The sequence below is a fragment of the Carcharodon carcharias genome, chromosome 12 (assembly GCF_017639515.1).
Source record: "Carcharodon carcharias isolate sCarCar2 chromosome 12, sCarCar2.pri, whole genome shotgun sequence".
NCBI lineage: Eukaryota > Metazoa > Chordata > Chondrichthyes > Lamniformes > Lamnidae > Carcharodon > Carcharodon carcharias.
In genome coordinates, this window is record NC_054478.1 from 53,258,552 (window position 1) to 53,274,211 (window position 15,660).

Genomic DNA, 15,660 nt, shown 5'->3' on the forward strand with positions numbered 1-15,660 from the left:
GAACAATAGTCCAATTCATTTTGACTTATCATGTTCCAATATCTCATCTACTGACTTTTCCTCATCCACCTACCCAATCTAATCTTGAATATCAACATAACTTCTGTCTCAAACACCAACCTGGGTAGTAAATTACACAACCTCATAACTCTCAAGGAAGAGGAAAGAGACTGAATGGAGATGATACCGGAATTGTCAATTCACTGCCAGAAATGCAGACCATGCACAGGTCCAGATAACTTTCATGTGAGAGGTGAGATAGTGTCAGTGAGGATGTAACACCAAATGATTCACAGAGCAAGGTGGAGCTGGAAGAATGGGAAGAGTAAAGATATTCTACCTTCCCAGCAGAGACCAAGAATGAAGTTACTTTACCAGACCCCTCTTACTTTAATGTAACTCCTATCCAAATTCTGTTGTTACTAGCAATGTTCCTGAACACTGCGTATGATAGATAAGAATTCTCATGAGAATGAGAGCCGCTCTTCACAGTATGGAGTGGCTGTGATTACTTCCCATCATGGTGAGATGAGGAAAGGGACAGGCAAAAGGGAAGAAGCAAAGGGAAAAATGAGGAGAGGAGAAGTTTGTTGGTTCGGGGGGAAGAAACTGAGAGCGGCACTTTTAGGGAGGGGGACTGAAGTGGAAGAAGTCATGAATGGAGCTTTGGGAGGGAAGGTACCAGGAGGACTCCCTTTAGTTAGTGGGGCAGGGTCAGTGGAAGAATAGAGAAACAGAAAGGATGTTTTGAAGTGATAAAAAATGGCCCATGACAACATTATCTGGTGGGAAGGGGGAAACAATGCCATCATGAACTGAGAGTTTTGGAGAACAATGGAACGCTGCAAACAGGTTAGCGATTTATTGGCGTGGGGTACTTGCAGTGTGTCACTCTTTTTTGATTTAGGGTGAATTTTAACCTACCCCAAGCTGTTGAGTGTCACATTGGGTGTGGTGAAAATTGGTGGTCCAACCTGAACATGCTCTGTTACTGCCAGGTATGTTAGATTAAGATTATTCCTTGAAAAACTATCAGGTATAAAATGTTTAAAATTAGAAATTCTGCACCATTTTGTAAAAATTTACTATTTCCTCAGTCATCATATCACCAGATTCTATAAATGCTGACAAAAATAATGCCAGAGCTCATTAAGTTCACCTCCCACCATCCGTGTAGGTGTAGTCCTACCATACAATAATAATGCAGTTGTTAAAATATTGGAAAATGCACAAAACAAATTGTCAATAAAATCAACATTTTCTGAGGGAGCTGGGTATATTTTTTCCCTTCATGCTTCTATATATTATGCTATTTCCTTGCTTGAAACAAAGCCATATGATAGATACATTTACAGCTTAAGTAATAACCTTGTGTAACTACTTGTTTTCTTATGTCATGGGCTTAGAATCAAGATGCTTCTTAGGCTCTCTGTTTCCCAGGGAACTGTAAGCTCATTTTGAAACTATGGATCAGCTCCATCTATCTTAGCATGTGTAGAGTTGTGAATATTCAATTAGAGAAAAGTGCAGGAGGTACTGCATGCAGCATAAAGTTCGCCAAGGAGAAGCAGTTGTGCTGCATGATAGTAAGGCTAAGAGTTGAGGAGTACGGTGTAATGGAACAATCAGCATTCATCAAGAAAGAAAGCTCTAGTTGCAAAACAGTTAAAGGTGCTGGAGCAAGGAGTATCAGGTATGAACATAGCCTGTCAGTCTCAAAATATTGTTCCAATCAGGAGATAATCAGCAGAATGGCTCCCCTCTCTTTCCACCCCTCAGTTGACTGCAACAGGTGCTTTTTTTTTTAAAATGTCACTTGCCAATTCAGTGAGTATTGAATTGTTTAAGTGCTGTAACTGCAAAAGACACACACTGACACGTTTCCTTGTAAGTTTTAAAAGAAAAGGGAGTAGTATTTATTGATCTTAACATGCAATCCAAAAAAATAATAAAAATGCTCCGACTGTTACTTGCACATGTACTTGCATTCAAGAATTCACACACACATGTGCAGAAGTAAGTTACAAAGTGGGAGGGTAGGTTAAATTACTTAAGAATCCAAAGAAGTCAATTGAATACGGATCTTAAAAATTGATGACTTGGATGGTTTCAGACCAGGCTCAACGGGGCTCAATGGTCTTTCCAGATTCTGAGTCGAGATGATTTAAAGATGTTGATAGATTATTTCTGTCTTTTCTTCAAGAATCACCAGCTGCTATGTGATGTTTAAAATGTTGTCTGCGGTATGTGGCTGGGAACATGCTTGCAGGATGGCTGGAGATAGAGTGTGTCCACTGTGGATAGTTCTAGTTTCACACTGACTGGCATGATAAAAAAACAGTTTCTTAAAACACAAAGAGGCATAGCTGGCTCTTTACATGACCTCCTTTCACAAACTGGCCAGTTATTCAAATATGGTCATAATAGGTTAGTTCCAGGTCCATTGTTTAAAAATGATTAGATTATGGCAGATGGAGTTTCCTTTTCAGCCGGGATCCATTGTCCAAGGTGCTTGCATCTCATGGCTTCTTTCACACCCAGACAAGTTATGTCTGGAAGTTTTGTGAATAGTTCAGGAGATGGGTCATTCACACTTGTCTAAGTTGATTAAGTCTCTGGTGGGCTATTTCTAGATTTCCCAGCCCCTTTCTGATGGCTTTTTAATTTGTAGGGCACAACAATGTAAATGTTCAGCCATTGTTAGGAGTTGCTGTTTAAGTCACTTGAAATGTAGTTGTTCAGTCATTTTAAACTTATCCGATAGTTTCAGCCCACTCAATAAATAAAGTCATTTTTGATATAAAACATGCTTTTATACAGTATTCTTGGGCCACATGGCAACAAGATAATGAATAAAAGCTTTCAGCCACAACTGTGCACAGTGTGTGCGATAGATTTTGGTTAATAATGGCTTCATTGTCATACATTTTATCAGGAGCAGCTGGTATGAACTAAATACAGAAAAACTAGTAACGCACTGCAGATTAGCAGGCTTCTGTAAACCGAAAGGACATGTATTTGGGGTGTATAACGCTTTATCAGAACTGAAGGTTGAAAGATAATGCAACATTTTATTAACATTATGAAAAACAGAACAAAAATGTCAGGGGGGGAGAATCAACAATTATGCAAATTATACAAAGACAGATCAGCTAATTAAAACCCTAGTGGTTCCTCAACATTGGTGTCACCTATTCACCAATACCGTGCTCACCAACATTCAATTTGATCCTGCTGGTACCATTTGTCTCCACTCTGCATCACAGTCTTGATCAAGAGTAAAGGTAGAGTTGTTGCCCTTGACATTACCTCAGAACTTGACTATGAATGCCACCAATGAAACTGGAGTCAGTAGTAATCTAAGGGAGTCACACAACAGAAGATAATTGTAGTTGCTGAAAACCAGTCATCTCAGCACCAAGGCATCATTGCAAGAGTTCCTCAAGAAAGCATGCTTGGCCCAAACATCTTCAGCCACTTTATCCATATCCTTCCCTTCATGATGAAGTCAGGAATGAAAATGTTTGCTGAGTAAAAACTTCCTTCACACCTCCTCCAATAATAAAGCAGCACTTGCTACCTGAAACATCTTGGATGACATCCTTGTTTGGTCTGACAATTAGTTGGCAACATTTATGCTACAAAGGTTCCAGGGAATTACCACCTCAAGGAAGAGAAAGCTCAGTCATCTCCCTTTAACCTTCAATATGATCATCATTAGCAAGAATCCTGACCATCAACATCTTAAATATTGACCAGAAGCTGACCAGGACCATTCATGTCAACACTGGGGCACAGTACCTTTACAATGAGTGGCTCATCTGATCCCTTAAAGCTGCTCAACCACATGTCAAGGTGTGGTGGAATACCCATTGTCCACCTGGTTTAGTGCAGCTGTGTTAATACACAAGAAGCTCAACATGATCTACACAGAGGTGTTCACTTTAGTGGTGCCCTGTCACTGGGCTCATTATGCCACCCCTCCATTGCAACCACACTGTGAATGTAGCATGTAAAATACAACAACAGCTCAATTTGGAATTTCTGTGACACAGGCCTTCTATCCTGTCTAAAAAGAGGTAGAAGATGATTAAACGTGTGGAACTGATGTAATATAAAGTTCACAATTTTGCCAAGAAACACTATGCAGGACAAATCACATCCTAAAATATGCTAATCCATTTAAGAAGAAGCAAAGCTTAATTTATGTCAAGAAGTTAGTGGTTATTCAAGTCAGAAATAATGTGTAGGTGATGAAAGCGGAGGCTAAAATTAATTCCTGGAAGTTACAAGCACAAATACAGAAGAAACATATCATAGGAACCCAGTGAAACAGTGCATTGGTTTACCAACAAGCTGGGCAATTAAGTGGCAATGACATTGGTTAGCAAGTTTATTCCTCATGTAATGAGTTTTCAATCCCAGGCAGGGTTTATTTTATTCATTTATGTGATGTAAGCATTGCTGGCAAGACCAACATTTGTTGCCCATCCCTAATTGTCCTTGAGAGACAGAATTGAAAATATATAAGTGATTATTTCTATTGGCACCAAAAGTTAACTCCCCCTAACCACCACCCCTCACCCCACACCCCATCCGCCCCGACATACCCCAAGGATATCTGCTACCTGATTAACCTTTGCTTTGGTGCACAATAGGGCAGGGAAAATGATTGTCCACGCTTCTTCAAAAACAAACATATCTTGTTGCCCCCACTCAGGAAAAAAAATCGCATCCATGATATTTCTTAAAGTATCCCTTTATCCTTTGCAGTGCTCTAATGTTAAAAGAGCTGTTATATATTTCTGTATATTTTTAAAATAAAATCTGACTCTTATCAGGAATATTTCTTTTCTTGACAATACTGTCTTAAAAGAACAACACTTTCAGAAGCAATGTAATTTCCATTGAAATGCATTGAAATGCATTTTCATGCTGTTGCAGATGCCACTGAGAATACCTGATATAAATAGATACCTTCACGTTCTCAAAAATGTTAGATGAGCCATAGTGTTTGACAGCTGAGACATTCATTACTCATGAATAACCCCATGGATTTGAAGTTTCTCAGCACTGAGGGAAAGTAGGTATTGAAAATAATGAAACTAAACTAGAATGTTCATACAAACAGTTCAGCGCTACTGATGTAAAAAACATTATTATTCAGACTAGGATTCCCATGGGTGTTTAATTTTACTGCAGTGCAGGGCATTACAGATGTGTTTTTATGCCTCTTTCTCCATGGAATGAGCAAGGATACAATCAAATATATGTATGAAGTAAGTTCGGGTTGCCTACATGGCATCAACAACTCAAAAACAAAAGAGTTCAAATGATATCGGGGAAGATTCTAAAATTACTATGCGCAAGAGGCAGGGGACAATAAAAAATATTTTGTCAGTTCATAAGATACCTCAAGTAGCTGTAATTCTCAAAGTTTCACCTTGGGTGACCAATCTTCAAGCTTTTATTTAGGGACTTGCAATGGTGTGCAAATGGTTTAAGTTATGACAGGTTTACTCCAGTTCCCAGCAGCAAATTAAGCCCAACATCAAATGAATGAGTGCCATAAGGATAAAATTAAGGCAATTTTTTAAAGTGCATTCCTATGTTAACCTTCTTAAATATATCTTCTATTTTTTTCATTTCCTAGGTGACTTTTAAAGCAACAAAATACTCTGTCTCTCCAGATCTCAGATTTGTTCTTCTTGCATATGACGTCAAACAGGTACACCAACAATTATACAAAATAGATATTTTTTGTAAATACCAGGAAAGTGGCTTTTCTGCGGATCTCAAAAGTGCATTTTATAATATCGAGAAATCAGTATACTTATTGGAATATTTCCAGATTCTGGTTTGATTATTTGGGCTGTTGTCATAAAAACAAGGACCTGAATTTTACTATGTGGATATTTTCTTTGGTGCAAACCTATTTTGCCCCCTGCTGCTACAGTAAATGGAATGCTTGCTCCAGCTCCAAATCAATTTGTCATGTTTTTCAACCTCTGTATAAATAGTAACAGCTCAGAAAACAAATATGGTTGAAATAGAGAAAATAGAAATTATTAACAAACATATCGATTTTATACTCCAGTGTAAAAGTGTATGCTTATGCCGATGACATATCCTTTCTCCATTGGCTTAGAAGGTATTTAAAGACTTTCTCTCTCTAATAATGTTCTGTTTCTACATTTTTTTCTGTTTTGAACTTTGATTTAGTTTCATTTAGTACCCACTGTGAGCTGTTGGTAAAAGAGTAAATGTTCGAGTCGTGCAAAATTGTGTAGTGGTGGTGGGGGACAGTATAGTAAGGGAGATTGACACTGCTCTATGTAGCAAGAAGTGAGGGTCCAGAAGACTATGTTACCTGCCCGGTGCCGGGGTTCAAGACATTTGCTCAGGGCTGGAGAAGACTTAAAGTGAAAGGGGAGGATCCAGTGGCTGTGGTCCATGTAGATACCAAGGACATAGGCAGGATGAGGAAAGAGGTTCTGCATAGTCACTATCAGGAGTTAGGCACCAAATTAAGAAGCTGAGCCTTAAGGGTAATAATCTCATTACCTGAGCCACATGCAAATTGGCATAGGGCAAATAAGATTAGAGAGATGAATGCGTGGCTCAAAGACTGGTGTAGGAGAAGTGGGTTCCAGTTTGTGAGGCACTGGCACCAGTACTGGGGAAACTGGGGTTGTACCATTGGGACAGTCTACACCTGAACCATCCTGGAGCTGGTGTTCTAGTGAGCCGCATAACTAGGGAAGTAGAGAGGGCTTTGACATATGTGCATATGAACATACATACGAACATATGAAAATACGAGTTAGGAGCAGGCCACTAAGCCTCTCGAGCCTGCTCCGCTATTCAATAAAATCATGGCTGATCTGAATATAACCTCAACCCCACATTCCTACTTACCCCCAATAACCTTTCACCCTCTTGTTAATCAAGAATCTATCTAGCTCTGCCTTAAAAATATTCAAAGATTCTGCTTCCACCGCCTTTTGAGGAAGAGAATTCCAAAGACTCAGAGAAAAAAATTTCTCCTCATCTCTTGTCTTAAATGAGCGACCCCTTATTTTTAAACAGTGACCCCAAGTTCTAGATTCTCCCACAACAGGAAACATCCTCTCCATATCCACCCTGTCAACACACCTCAGGATCTTAAAGGTTTCAATTAAGTCACCTGTTACTCTTCTAAACTCCAATGGATGCAAGCCTAGCCTGTCCAACCTTTCCTCATGAGACAACCCACCTGTCCTGGTATTAGTCTAGTAAACTTTCTCTTAACTGCTTCTAATGCATTTACATCTTTCTTAAATAAGGAGACCAGTACTTTACACAATACTCCAGATGTGGTCTCACCAACACCCTGTACAACTGGAGCATAACCTCCCTTCTTTTGCAATCAATTCCCCTCACAAAAAATGATAACATTCTATTAGTTTTCCTAATTACCTGCTATACCTGCATACTAACCTTTTCTGATTCATGCACAAGGACACCCAGATCCCTCTGAATCTCAGAGCTCTGCAATCTCTCACCGTTTAGATAATAAGTTTACTTTTTATTCTTCATTCCAAAATGAACAATTTCACATTTGCCCACATTACATTCCATTTGCCAGATCTTTGACACTCACTTAACCGATCTCTGTCACTTTGTAGCCTCCTTTTGTCCACTTCACAATTTACTTCCCTACCTATCTTTGTGTCATCAGCAAATTTAGCAACCATTCCTTCGGTCCATTCATCCAAGTCAGTTATATAAATTGTAAAAGTTTGAGGCCCCGGCACTGATCGCACCCTGCCAACCAGAAAAAGACCCACTTATGCCAACTCTCTGCTTCCTGTTAGCTAGCCAATCTTCTATCCATGCCAACATGTTACCCCCTACACCACCAGCTTTTATTTTCTGTAATAATGTTTGATGTGGCATTTTCTCAAATGCCTTCTGGAAATCTAAGTGCAGTACATTCACTGGCTCCCCTTTATCCACAGCACATGTGACTCCTTCAGAGAACTCCAATAAATTGGTCAAATGCGATTTCCCTTTCACAAAACCAAGTTGACTCTGCCTGATTGCCTTGAATCTCTTTAAGTGTTCTGCTGTGACATCTTAAAGATCAAAACCTGTTGATTATTGCCAATATAAGCTGTAATACTGTGGCAGGGATTTTCCGGCCCTGCCGCAAGTGGGACCTGCCGTGGGCGAGGTGACGTCCCACTCAGAAGCCCATGGACTTGCCGCGGGACCAGAAGATCACAGCAGCAGGTGGGTGCGGAATCCCATCATGTATGTTTAAATAACAGCAAATTACAGAAGTCTCAGAAGTAAATACTTGAAAATTTATGTAAAGTTCCTCCAATATCTCACTGTACCTTCAATGGAAGATTGGCAAACACTCTAGAGAAACTGGATAAACAGTGAAAATCCTATTCCAAAGAATATTACTTTGTTTTCAGTGATTTTTTTTCTATATTTCAACTGTCTCTGTTCAAATTCTCACCGCCACCTCATTGGCTATCACTATTCATTATTATTAAAGCTATTATAATTGAAAGGATATTTAAGGCAGATGGTATTGAGGAGTAAACTGAGAGTAAACCCTTTAGGAATTCCATCAATCTCCTCCTCAGGAAAAAGATATTTTAACTGTGTGGAGATTCCTTGCAATAAATAAAACAATCCAGTTTGTACTAATCTGACATGTGAAAGCCAAATAGGAAATAGCTTCCCCAGAAAGTTTACATTTGCCGAAAGTCATTAGTAGGTGGCTAAATGAGATAATACTTATTTGTAGAGGCTGAATTTAGCATCCTGCATTATTGGGTCACAAAGAGGCAAGCGGTTGTTGCTGAATCTTTGCACTTTCCGCTGGCGAAACCAAGCCATTCAGTGGAATATGGAGCATCCACTCTTGTCAGGTGGCAATGCATTCATTATTTTGCAAATCTGGCCTGACCTCTCTTTCACAAAGATACCATCTTTAACAAGTCTTGCTGTTTCCCCTACCTCAGCCAACTGTCCTCAAAACCTGAAAACATATCTTTGTCACCTCCAGACTCAATTGCTTCAATACTTTCCCAGCCAACCTCCTATCTCCACCCTCCCTAATTGTCCGCCCATTCAAAAATCTGCTGTTCGTATCCTGTGCCATACCAAATTTCACATGCCATCACCCCGTCCCTGGGGTCTCTCTACCAATGTCATAAATTTCAAATTTGCATCCTATATTTAAATCTCTTCATCTTTCCCGTCCCCACCTTATAACCTCCTCTAGTCCGAGAAGTGTCTCCACCAAACTCTCTATTTGAATTACGATCTCAGGAGTGCTACCCATGCCACGTGCTAGTGAGGCTAGAAATAGCAGGATAATGCAACTAAATACGTGGCTAAGGAGATGGTGCAGGAGGGAGGGCTTCATGTTTCTTGACAATTGAGCTCTGTTCCAGGGAAGGTGGGACTTGTTCCGACGGGACGGTTTGCACCTGAACTGGAGAGGGACTAACATCCTTGCGGGTAGATTTGCTAGTGCTGCTCCGGGGCATTTAAGCTAGATTTGCAGGGGAAGGGGAACCAGAGTGTTAGAGCAGATAGTGAGGTGGAGGAGGATTAAAGTCAAGCGAGGAATGCATGTATAGACAGAAATCAAGGGTCCATACGTGATAGAAATGTTCTCAGGTGCATCTATTTCAATGCAAGGAGTACTGTCGGAAAGGCAGATGAGCTTAGGGTGTGGATTGGCACGTGGGATTACGACACTATTGCTATTAGTGAAACTTGGTTGCAGATGGGGCAGGACTGGCAGCTCAATGTTCCGGGGTTCCGTTGTTTCAGACGTGATGGAGGGGGAGGGATGAAAGGGGGAGGAGTGGCATTACTAGTCAGGGAAAATATCACAGCTGTGCGTAAGCAGGACAGCCCAGAGGGCTCGTCTACAGAGGCCATATGGGTGGAGATGAGAAATGGGAAAGGTGTGACCACACTAACAGGGTTGTATTATAGACCGCCCAATAGTCAGAGAGAATTGGAGGAGCAAATCTGCAGAGAGATAGCAGAGCAATGTAAGAAACAGAAAGTTGTGATAGTAGGAGATTTTAACTTTCCACATATTGACTGGGATTCCCATACTGTAAAAGGGCTGGATGGCTTGGAGTTTGTCAAATGTGTTCAGGAAAGTTTTCTAGATCAATATATAGAGGTACCAACGAGAGAGGATGCAATTCTTGATCTCCTATTAGGGAACCAGACAGGTCAGGTGACAGAAGTATGTGTAGGCAAACATTTTGAGTCCAGTGACCACAATGTCATTAGTTTTAAGCTAATTATGGATAAGGATAGTTCTGGTCCTCGAGCTGAGATTCTAAATTGGAGAAAGGCCAATTTTGTGGAAATGAGAAAGGATCTAGGAACAGTGGATTGGCATAAGTTGTTTTCTGGCAAGGATGTGTTCAGTAAGTGGAAGGCATTCAAATGCGAAATTTTGAGAGTGCAGAGTTTGCATGTTCCTGTCAGGATTAAAGGCAAAGTTAACAGGCAAAGGGAACCTTGGTTTTTCAAGGGATATTGGCGATCTGGTTAAGAAGAAGAGAGAGGTGTATAGCAGATATAGGCAACAAGAAGCAAATGAGGTACTTGTAAAGTATAGAAAATGTAAGAAAATACTAAAAAAGGAAATCAGGAAGGCAAAAAGAAGACATGAGGTTGCTTTGGCAGATAATGTGAAGGTAAACCCGAAGGGTTTCTACAAGTATATTAAGAGTAAAAGGATAGTAAGGGACACAATTGGTCCCCTTGAAGATCAGAGTGGTCATCTATGTGTGGAGCCTCACGAGATAGGGGAGATCTTAAACAGTTTTTTTTGCATCAGTATTTACTCAGGAAACTGGCATAGTGTATAAGGAAGGAAGGGAAACAAGCAGTAGTTTAATGGAACATTTAGGGATTAAAGAGGAGGAGGTGCTTGCTGCCTTACAGCGAATAAAGGTAGATAAATCCCCCGGGCCTGACATGATATTCCCTCGCACCTTGAGGGAGACTAGTGTAGAAATTACAGGGGCCCTGGCAGAAATATTTAAAATGTCCTTAGCCACGGGTGAGGTGCCGGAGCATTGGAGGGTAGCTCAGTTGTTCCATTGTTTAAAAAAGGCTCCAAAAGTTAACCAGGTAATTACAGGCTAGTGAGCCTAACGTCAGTAGTAGGTAAATTATTGGAAGGTGTTCTGAGAGATCGGATATATAATTATTTGGACAGCCAAGGGCTGATTAAGGATAGTCAGCATGGCTTTGTGCTTGGTAGGTCGTGTTTAACAAACTTTGTAGAGTTTTTTGAGGAGGTTACCAAGGAAGTAGATGAAGGAAAGGTGTGGTTGTTGTCTACATGGACTTTAGTAAGGCCTTTGACAAGGTCCCACATGGGAGGTTAGTTTAGAAGGTTCAGACACTTGGTATCCATGGAGAGGTTGTAAGCTGGATTCAAAATTGGCTGTGTGGGAGAAGACAGCGAATGGTAGTGGATGATTCCTTCTCAGACTGGAAATCTGTGACTAATGGTGTGCCTCAGGGATCTGTGCTGGGACCATTGTTGTTTGTTTTCTATATCAATGATTTGGATGATAATGTGATGAATTGGATCAGCAAGCTGGCTGATGACACTAAGATTGGAGGCGTTGTGGACAGCGAGGAAGGCTTTCAAAGCTTGCAGAGAGATCTGGACCAACTGGAGAAATGGGCCAGAAAATGGCAGATGGAATTTAATGTGGAAAAGTGTGAGGTGTTACATTTTGGAAAGTCAAACCAAGGTAGGACATACACAGTAAATGGTAGGGCACTGGGGAGTGCGGAGGAACAAAAGGATCTGGGAGTTCAGATACATAATTCCCTGAAAGTGGCGTCACAGGTAGACAAGGTTGTAAAGAAAGCTTTTGGCATACTGGCCTTCATAAATCAAAGTATTGAGTATATGAGTTGGGATGTTATGGTGAGGTTGTATAAGAAATTGGTGAGGCCAACCTTGGAGTATTATGTGCAGTTCTGGTCACCTAACTACAGGAAGGATATCAGTAAGATTGAGAGAGTGCAGAGAAGATTTACTAGGATGTTGCTGGGTCTTAAGGAGTTGAGTTACAGGGAAAGATTAAACAGGTTAGGACTTTATTCCTTGGAGTGTAGAAGAATGAGGGGAGATATGATAGAAGTTTACAAAATTATGAGGGGTATAGACAGAGGAAATGCGAGTAGGCTCTTTCCACTTGGATTAGGAGAAATAAACATGAGAGGACATGGCTTTAGGGTGAAAGGGGAAAGGTTTAGGGGGAACATTAGCCGAAACTTCTTCACTCAGAGAGTGGTGAGAGTATGGAACGAGCTACCATCTGACGTGGTAAATGTGAGCTCACTCTTAAGTTTTAAGAATAAATTAGATAGATACATGGATGGGAGAGGTCTGAGGGTTATGGACTAGGTGCAGGTCAATGGGACTAGCGGAATAATATTTTGGCACAGACTAGAAAGGCCGAATGGCCTGTCTTCTGTGCTGTAGTGTTCTATGGTTCTATGGTTCTATGGAATATCGGTAGCAATTCTGATAAAACTTGGAGGATCCTAACTGTAATTTGTAATTTGTTATGGCACAGCAGTTGGTGAAGGCTGAGTTGTTTAAATCCCAGAGGGAAACTTGAACAAATGTAATAAACTATATTTTCAAATGATATGTTTGAGATGCAGCTCTGAATTCAGGAATAAGACCACCGAGCCTCAAGAGGTATTTTATATGAAACTAAATTAAACATTTATTAATTTAATTCAAACTAAACACATACAAGTGTCTACAAATTACTACCATAATAACTTTTAAACAAACCCCCAAATTAATCACTCCCAGATAAATTTTCACCAAGACAACAATAACCCATAGATTTTAAATAGACACCAGGAAAAGCACATTTGACCTTACAAATTCAAAATGAGGTTCCTTTCAATTTGGCTCCTTTGCAGACACAGTCATAGGCTTACAGGTTGGTTAGATCTTAAATGCCTCTGACTTATACATGCAAACTCCTTTCTGTTTATGCCCAGCTTTTCCTTTGAATGTAAATTTTCCGTTGTATCACTAGGCTATTAATGTCGCATCTACTAACAATAACATTTTCATCCCACTAATTTTATTAGTAATATAAACATATTGCTTGTCATCTCCCAGCTAGGTGCAAGATTTTACTCCCACTCTTGAATGCTTTATTCAACAAATGCAAATTTACACTTTATCTTCTATCCTCCTTACTGTTTACCCAATTAACATCTCAAAATCCCAATCAACATCTACTATACATCAAAGCACCCAGACTAGCTGGCTTTAAACCAATTAAGACACACGCAGCCAAATGCATAGACATAGAACCCACTACAATTCCAATTTAAAAATAATTTCCAATAACATTATAGACATTAATATCTTTTCATGACACAATTAAGCTCGGACGTATGTACGATATGTCTCACTGGAGACAGAGGATCAATCCCATATTAGGAAAAAATGAACACTATTTGTGCGGATTTCTCAGTGGCTTAGTTTGTTATGTTGGCGGTGGTTTTCTATGCATGTAAAACACATGCAAATGCGTGATGCAATATGTGCCTTTTTAGGCAATTGTTTCAAGGAGGTGATTTAGTTTTTGGTGCATGATTAGTGTCAGGAAACTAGAAAAGCTCTTCCCAACCAAAATGGATTCAATGTTTTCCTCAGTGTCTGGCTCCAGTGTTGATTTCTGTTGGGGACTGAATGCAGTCCCAGCATGGGCCACCACTTTTGGTGGTGCTGCTGGGACCAGTGAACATTTGGCCATTTGATTAGCGGGCACCTCTCGCAGTCATGACTTCCTCCTCAGGTGGGGGTTGAAATCTTGCCCTGAGCCAATTAACCAATCATTAAATTGCTGTGAGGCAAGCCTCTCGCGGGAGCATGATTGCCCACGACATTTGCACTGGGGTGGGGATCCTAGTCAAGAGTAAAATCCAGCCTGTAGTTTTTACTGGTCTGGATGATAATTCTGCTTGAAAAAGTACCTTATTTAAATCCATAGGTTCCTCGGTATAAAATAGCCTTTCCCAGTGTGTCCTGATGCAGTGAATTCATAAAAGTCTCAATAGAATATTCCAGTGGTTCATATGCTCGATCTGTTGACTTTGAAATTCTAAACAAAGGTGAAAAGTCTCTACAATTTCCAAAAGGATAAATGGACATATTTATGATTTGAAAACAGAGTGGAAAAGCACTTGTGCTTTTGTAAATCTTGCCGAATTCAGCAATTAGTGAATCATCAATGACGTTGTTAGAAAAAATAATATTATGTTTATGTAACATTGTATAAGTTTTACCATTATGACCAATAAGAGTTTTTAAGATTTATATTATGAGATTGCTATAGGTTAAATTCAGTTTACAAGGAGTTAATTCCCAGGGAAATATGACATTTTAGTGATTTACTGTTACCCAGCAGACATTAGCCAATGGATGGAGTCTTCAAAGTTTTGAAGTGTTAATTATCTATCAACAGATGGATTGAACATTCGTAACAGTGTTTACCTATGCAGGTTTCTGGAACTTTGAAACAATGGGAATCATTGAATATAATTCTAAGTATAATCTATCCTTCCTTCTCCCCAGACAGATTGCAAAACACCCTTTCATGAAGGCAACATCCTGTTTAAAAAGTAACTCTGTTGCATGTTGAACAGTTGTTTGTTATTCTACATACACTGGTCATATAAGAAGGGAACTGGTTTGCAAGATTACTAAGATGATGTTTCAGAAATTAAAAGCAATGCTCCTGAAAACAAAATGCTTGTATCTTTGCTGATATATTGAAATACTTTTGTGTTGCAATTATTCTTTTTGTGTCCGGTCGGCAGCAGTGGTCCCTTGAAAACAAAGATGAGGTCCGTCAAGCTTAGTGAGACTTCAGATGACTGAGGAGCCCAATTCTGGATCCACATGTTCTTCTGCAATGGGAGCACAATGCTGGGCAGGGGAGCGGAAATTGCAGCCCTGGTTTGGCTTCCGTCTCCGTCCTCTGCCTCCACCATTCTGCCTCACTGTTGAGTCGCTGAGCCTCGAAGTGGCTTGTGCCTGAATGGACCAGGTGGTGTCATGCCGAGCAATGCCGAGCAGCATTCTCCTCCCAGTCAGTGGTGTTAATGCCTCCGTGCTTTAGGGCGACCTTCAGCGTATCCTTATATCTTTTGCTTAGCCCACCCTTTGAGCATTGGCTAATGGAGTGCTGTGAGAAGAAAACCTGCCGAGTGAGATGGTTTTCCGGATTCCGGATGCAACGGGCCGTCCATCAGAGTTGGTTCCACAGGAGCAGGGCTTCAATGCTGGTAGACGGAGCCTCTTGGAGAACGCTTGCATTAGACCAGCGGTCCTTCCATTTGATCCCCAGGATTCGACGCATGGACCGCTGGTGGAAGCCCTCAAGGATCTTAATGGGGCTTCAGATAACAGCCCATGTTTCACTGCTATAGAGGAGGGTGGCCAATACAATGCCCTTAGAAACCAGTACTATTGTTGACTTACGAAGGTCCCTGTTGTCAAAGACATGTTAGTGTAGCTTGAAGAAGGCAGCACTGGCACAGTTGACTCAGTGTTAGACTTCCTCG

General features: G+C 40.5%; 1 protein-coding gene across 1 annotated transcript in view; it reads left to right on the forward strand.

Annotated features, from left to right (window-relative positions):
• LOC121284675 (inactive dipeptidyl peptidase 10-like) overlaps window positions 1-15,660 on the forward strand; it is an 864,551-nt gene that overhangs the window by 397,929 nt on the left and 450,962 nt on the right. Inside the window, exon 5 of the mRNA XM_041200234.1 lies at window positions 5,654-5,728. Within this exon, the coding sequence (XP_041056168.1) occupies window positions 5,654-5,728 (75 nt within the window). The remainder of the gene's footprint in view (window positions 1-5,653; window positions 5,729-15,660) is intronic.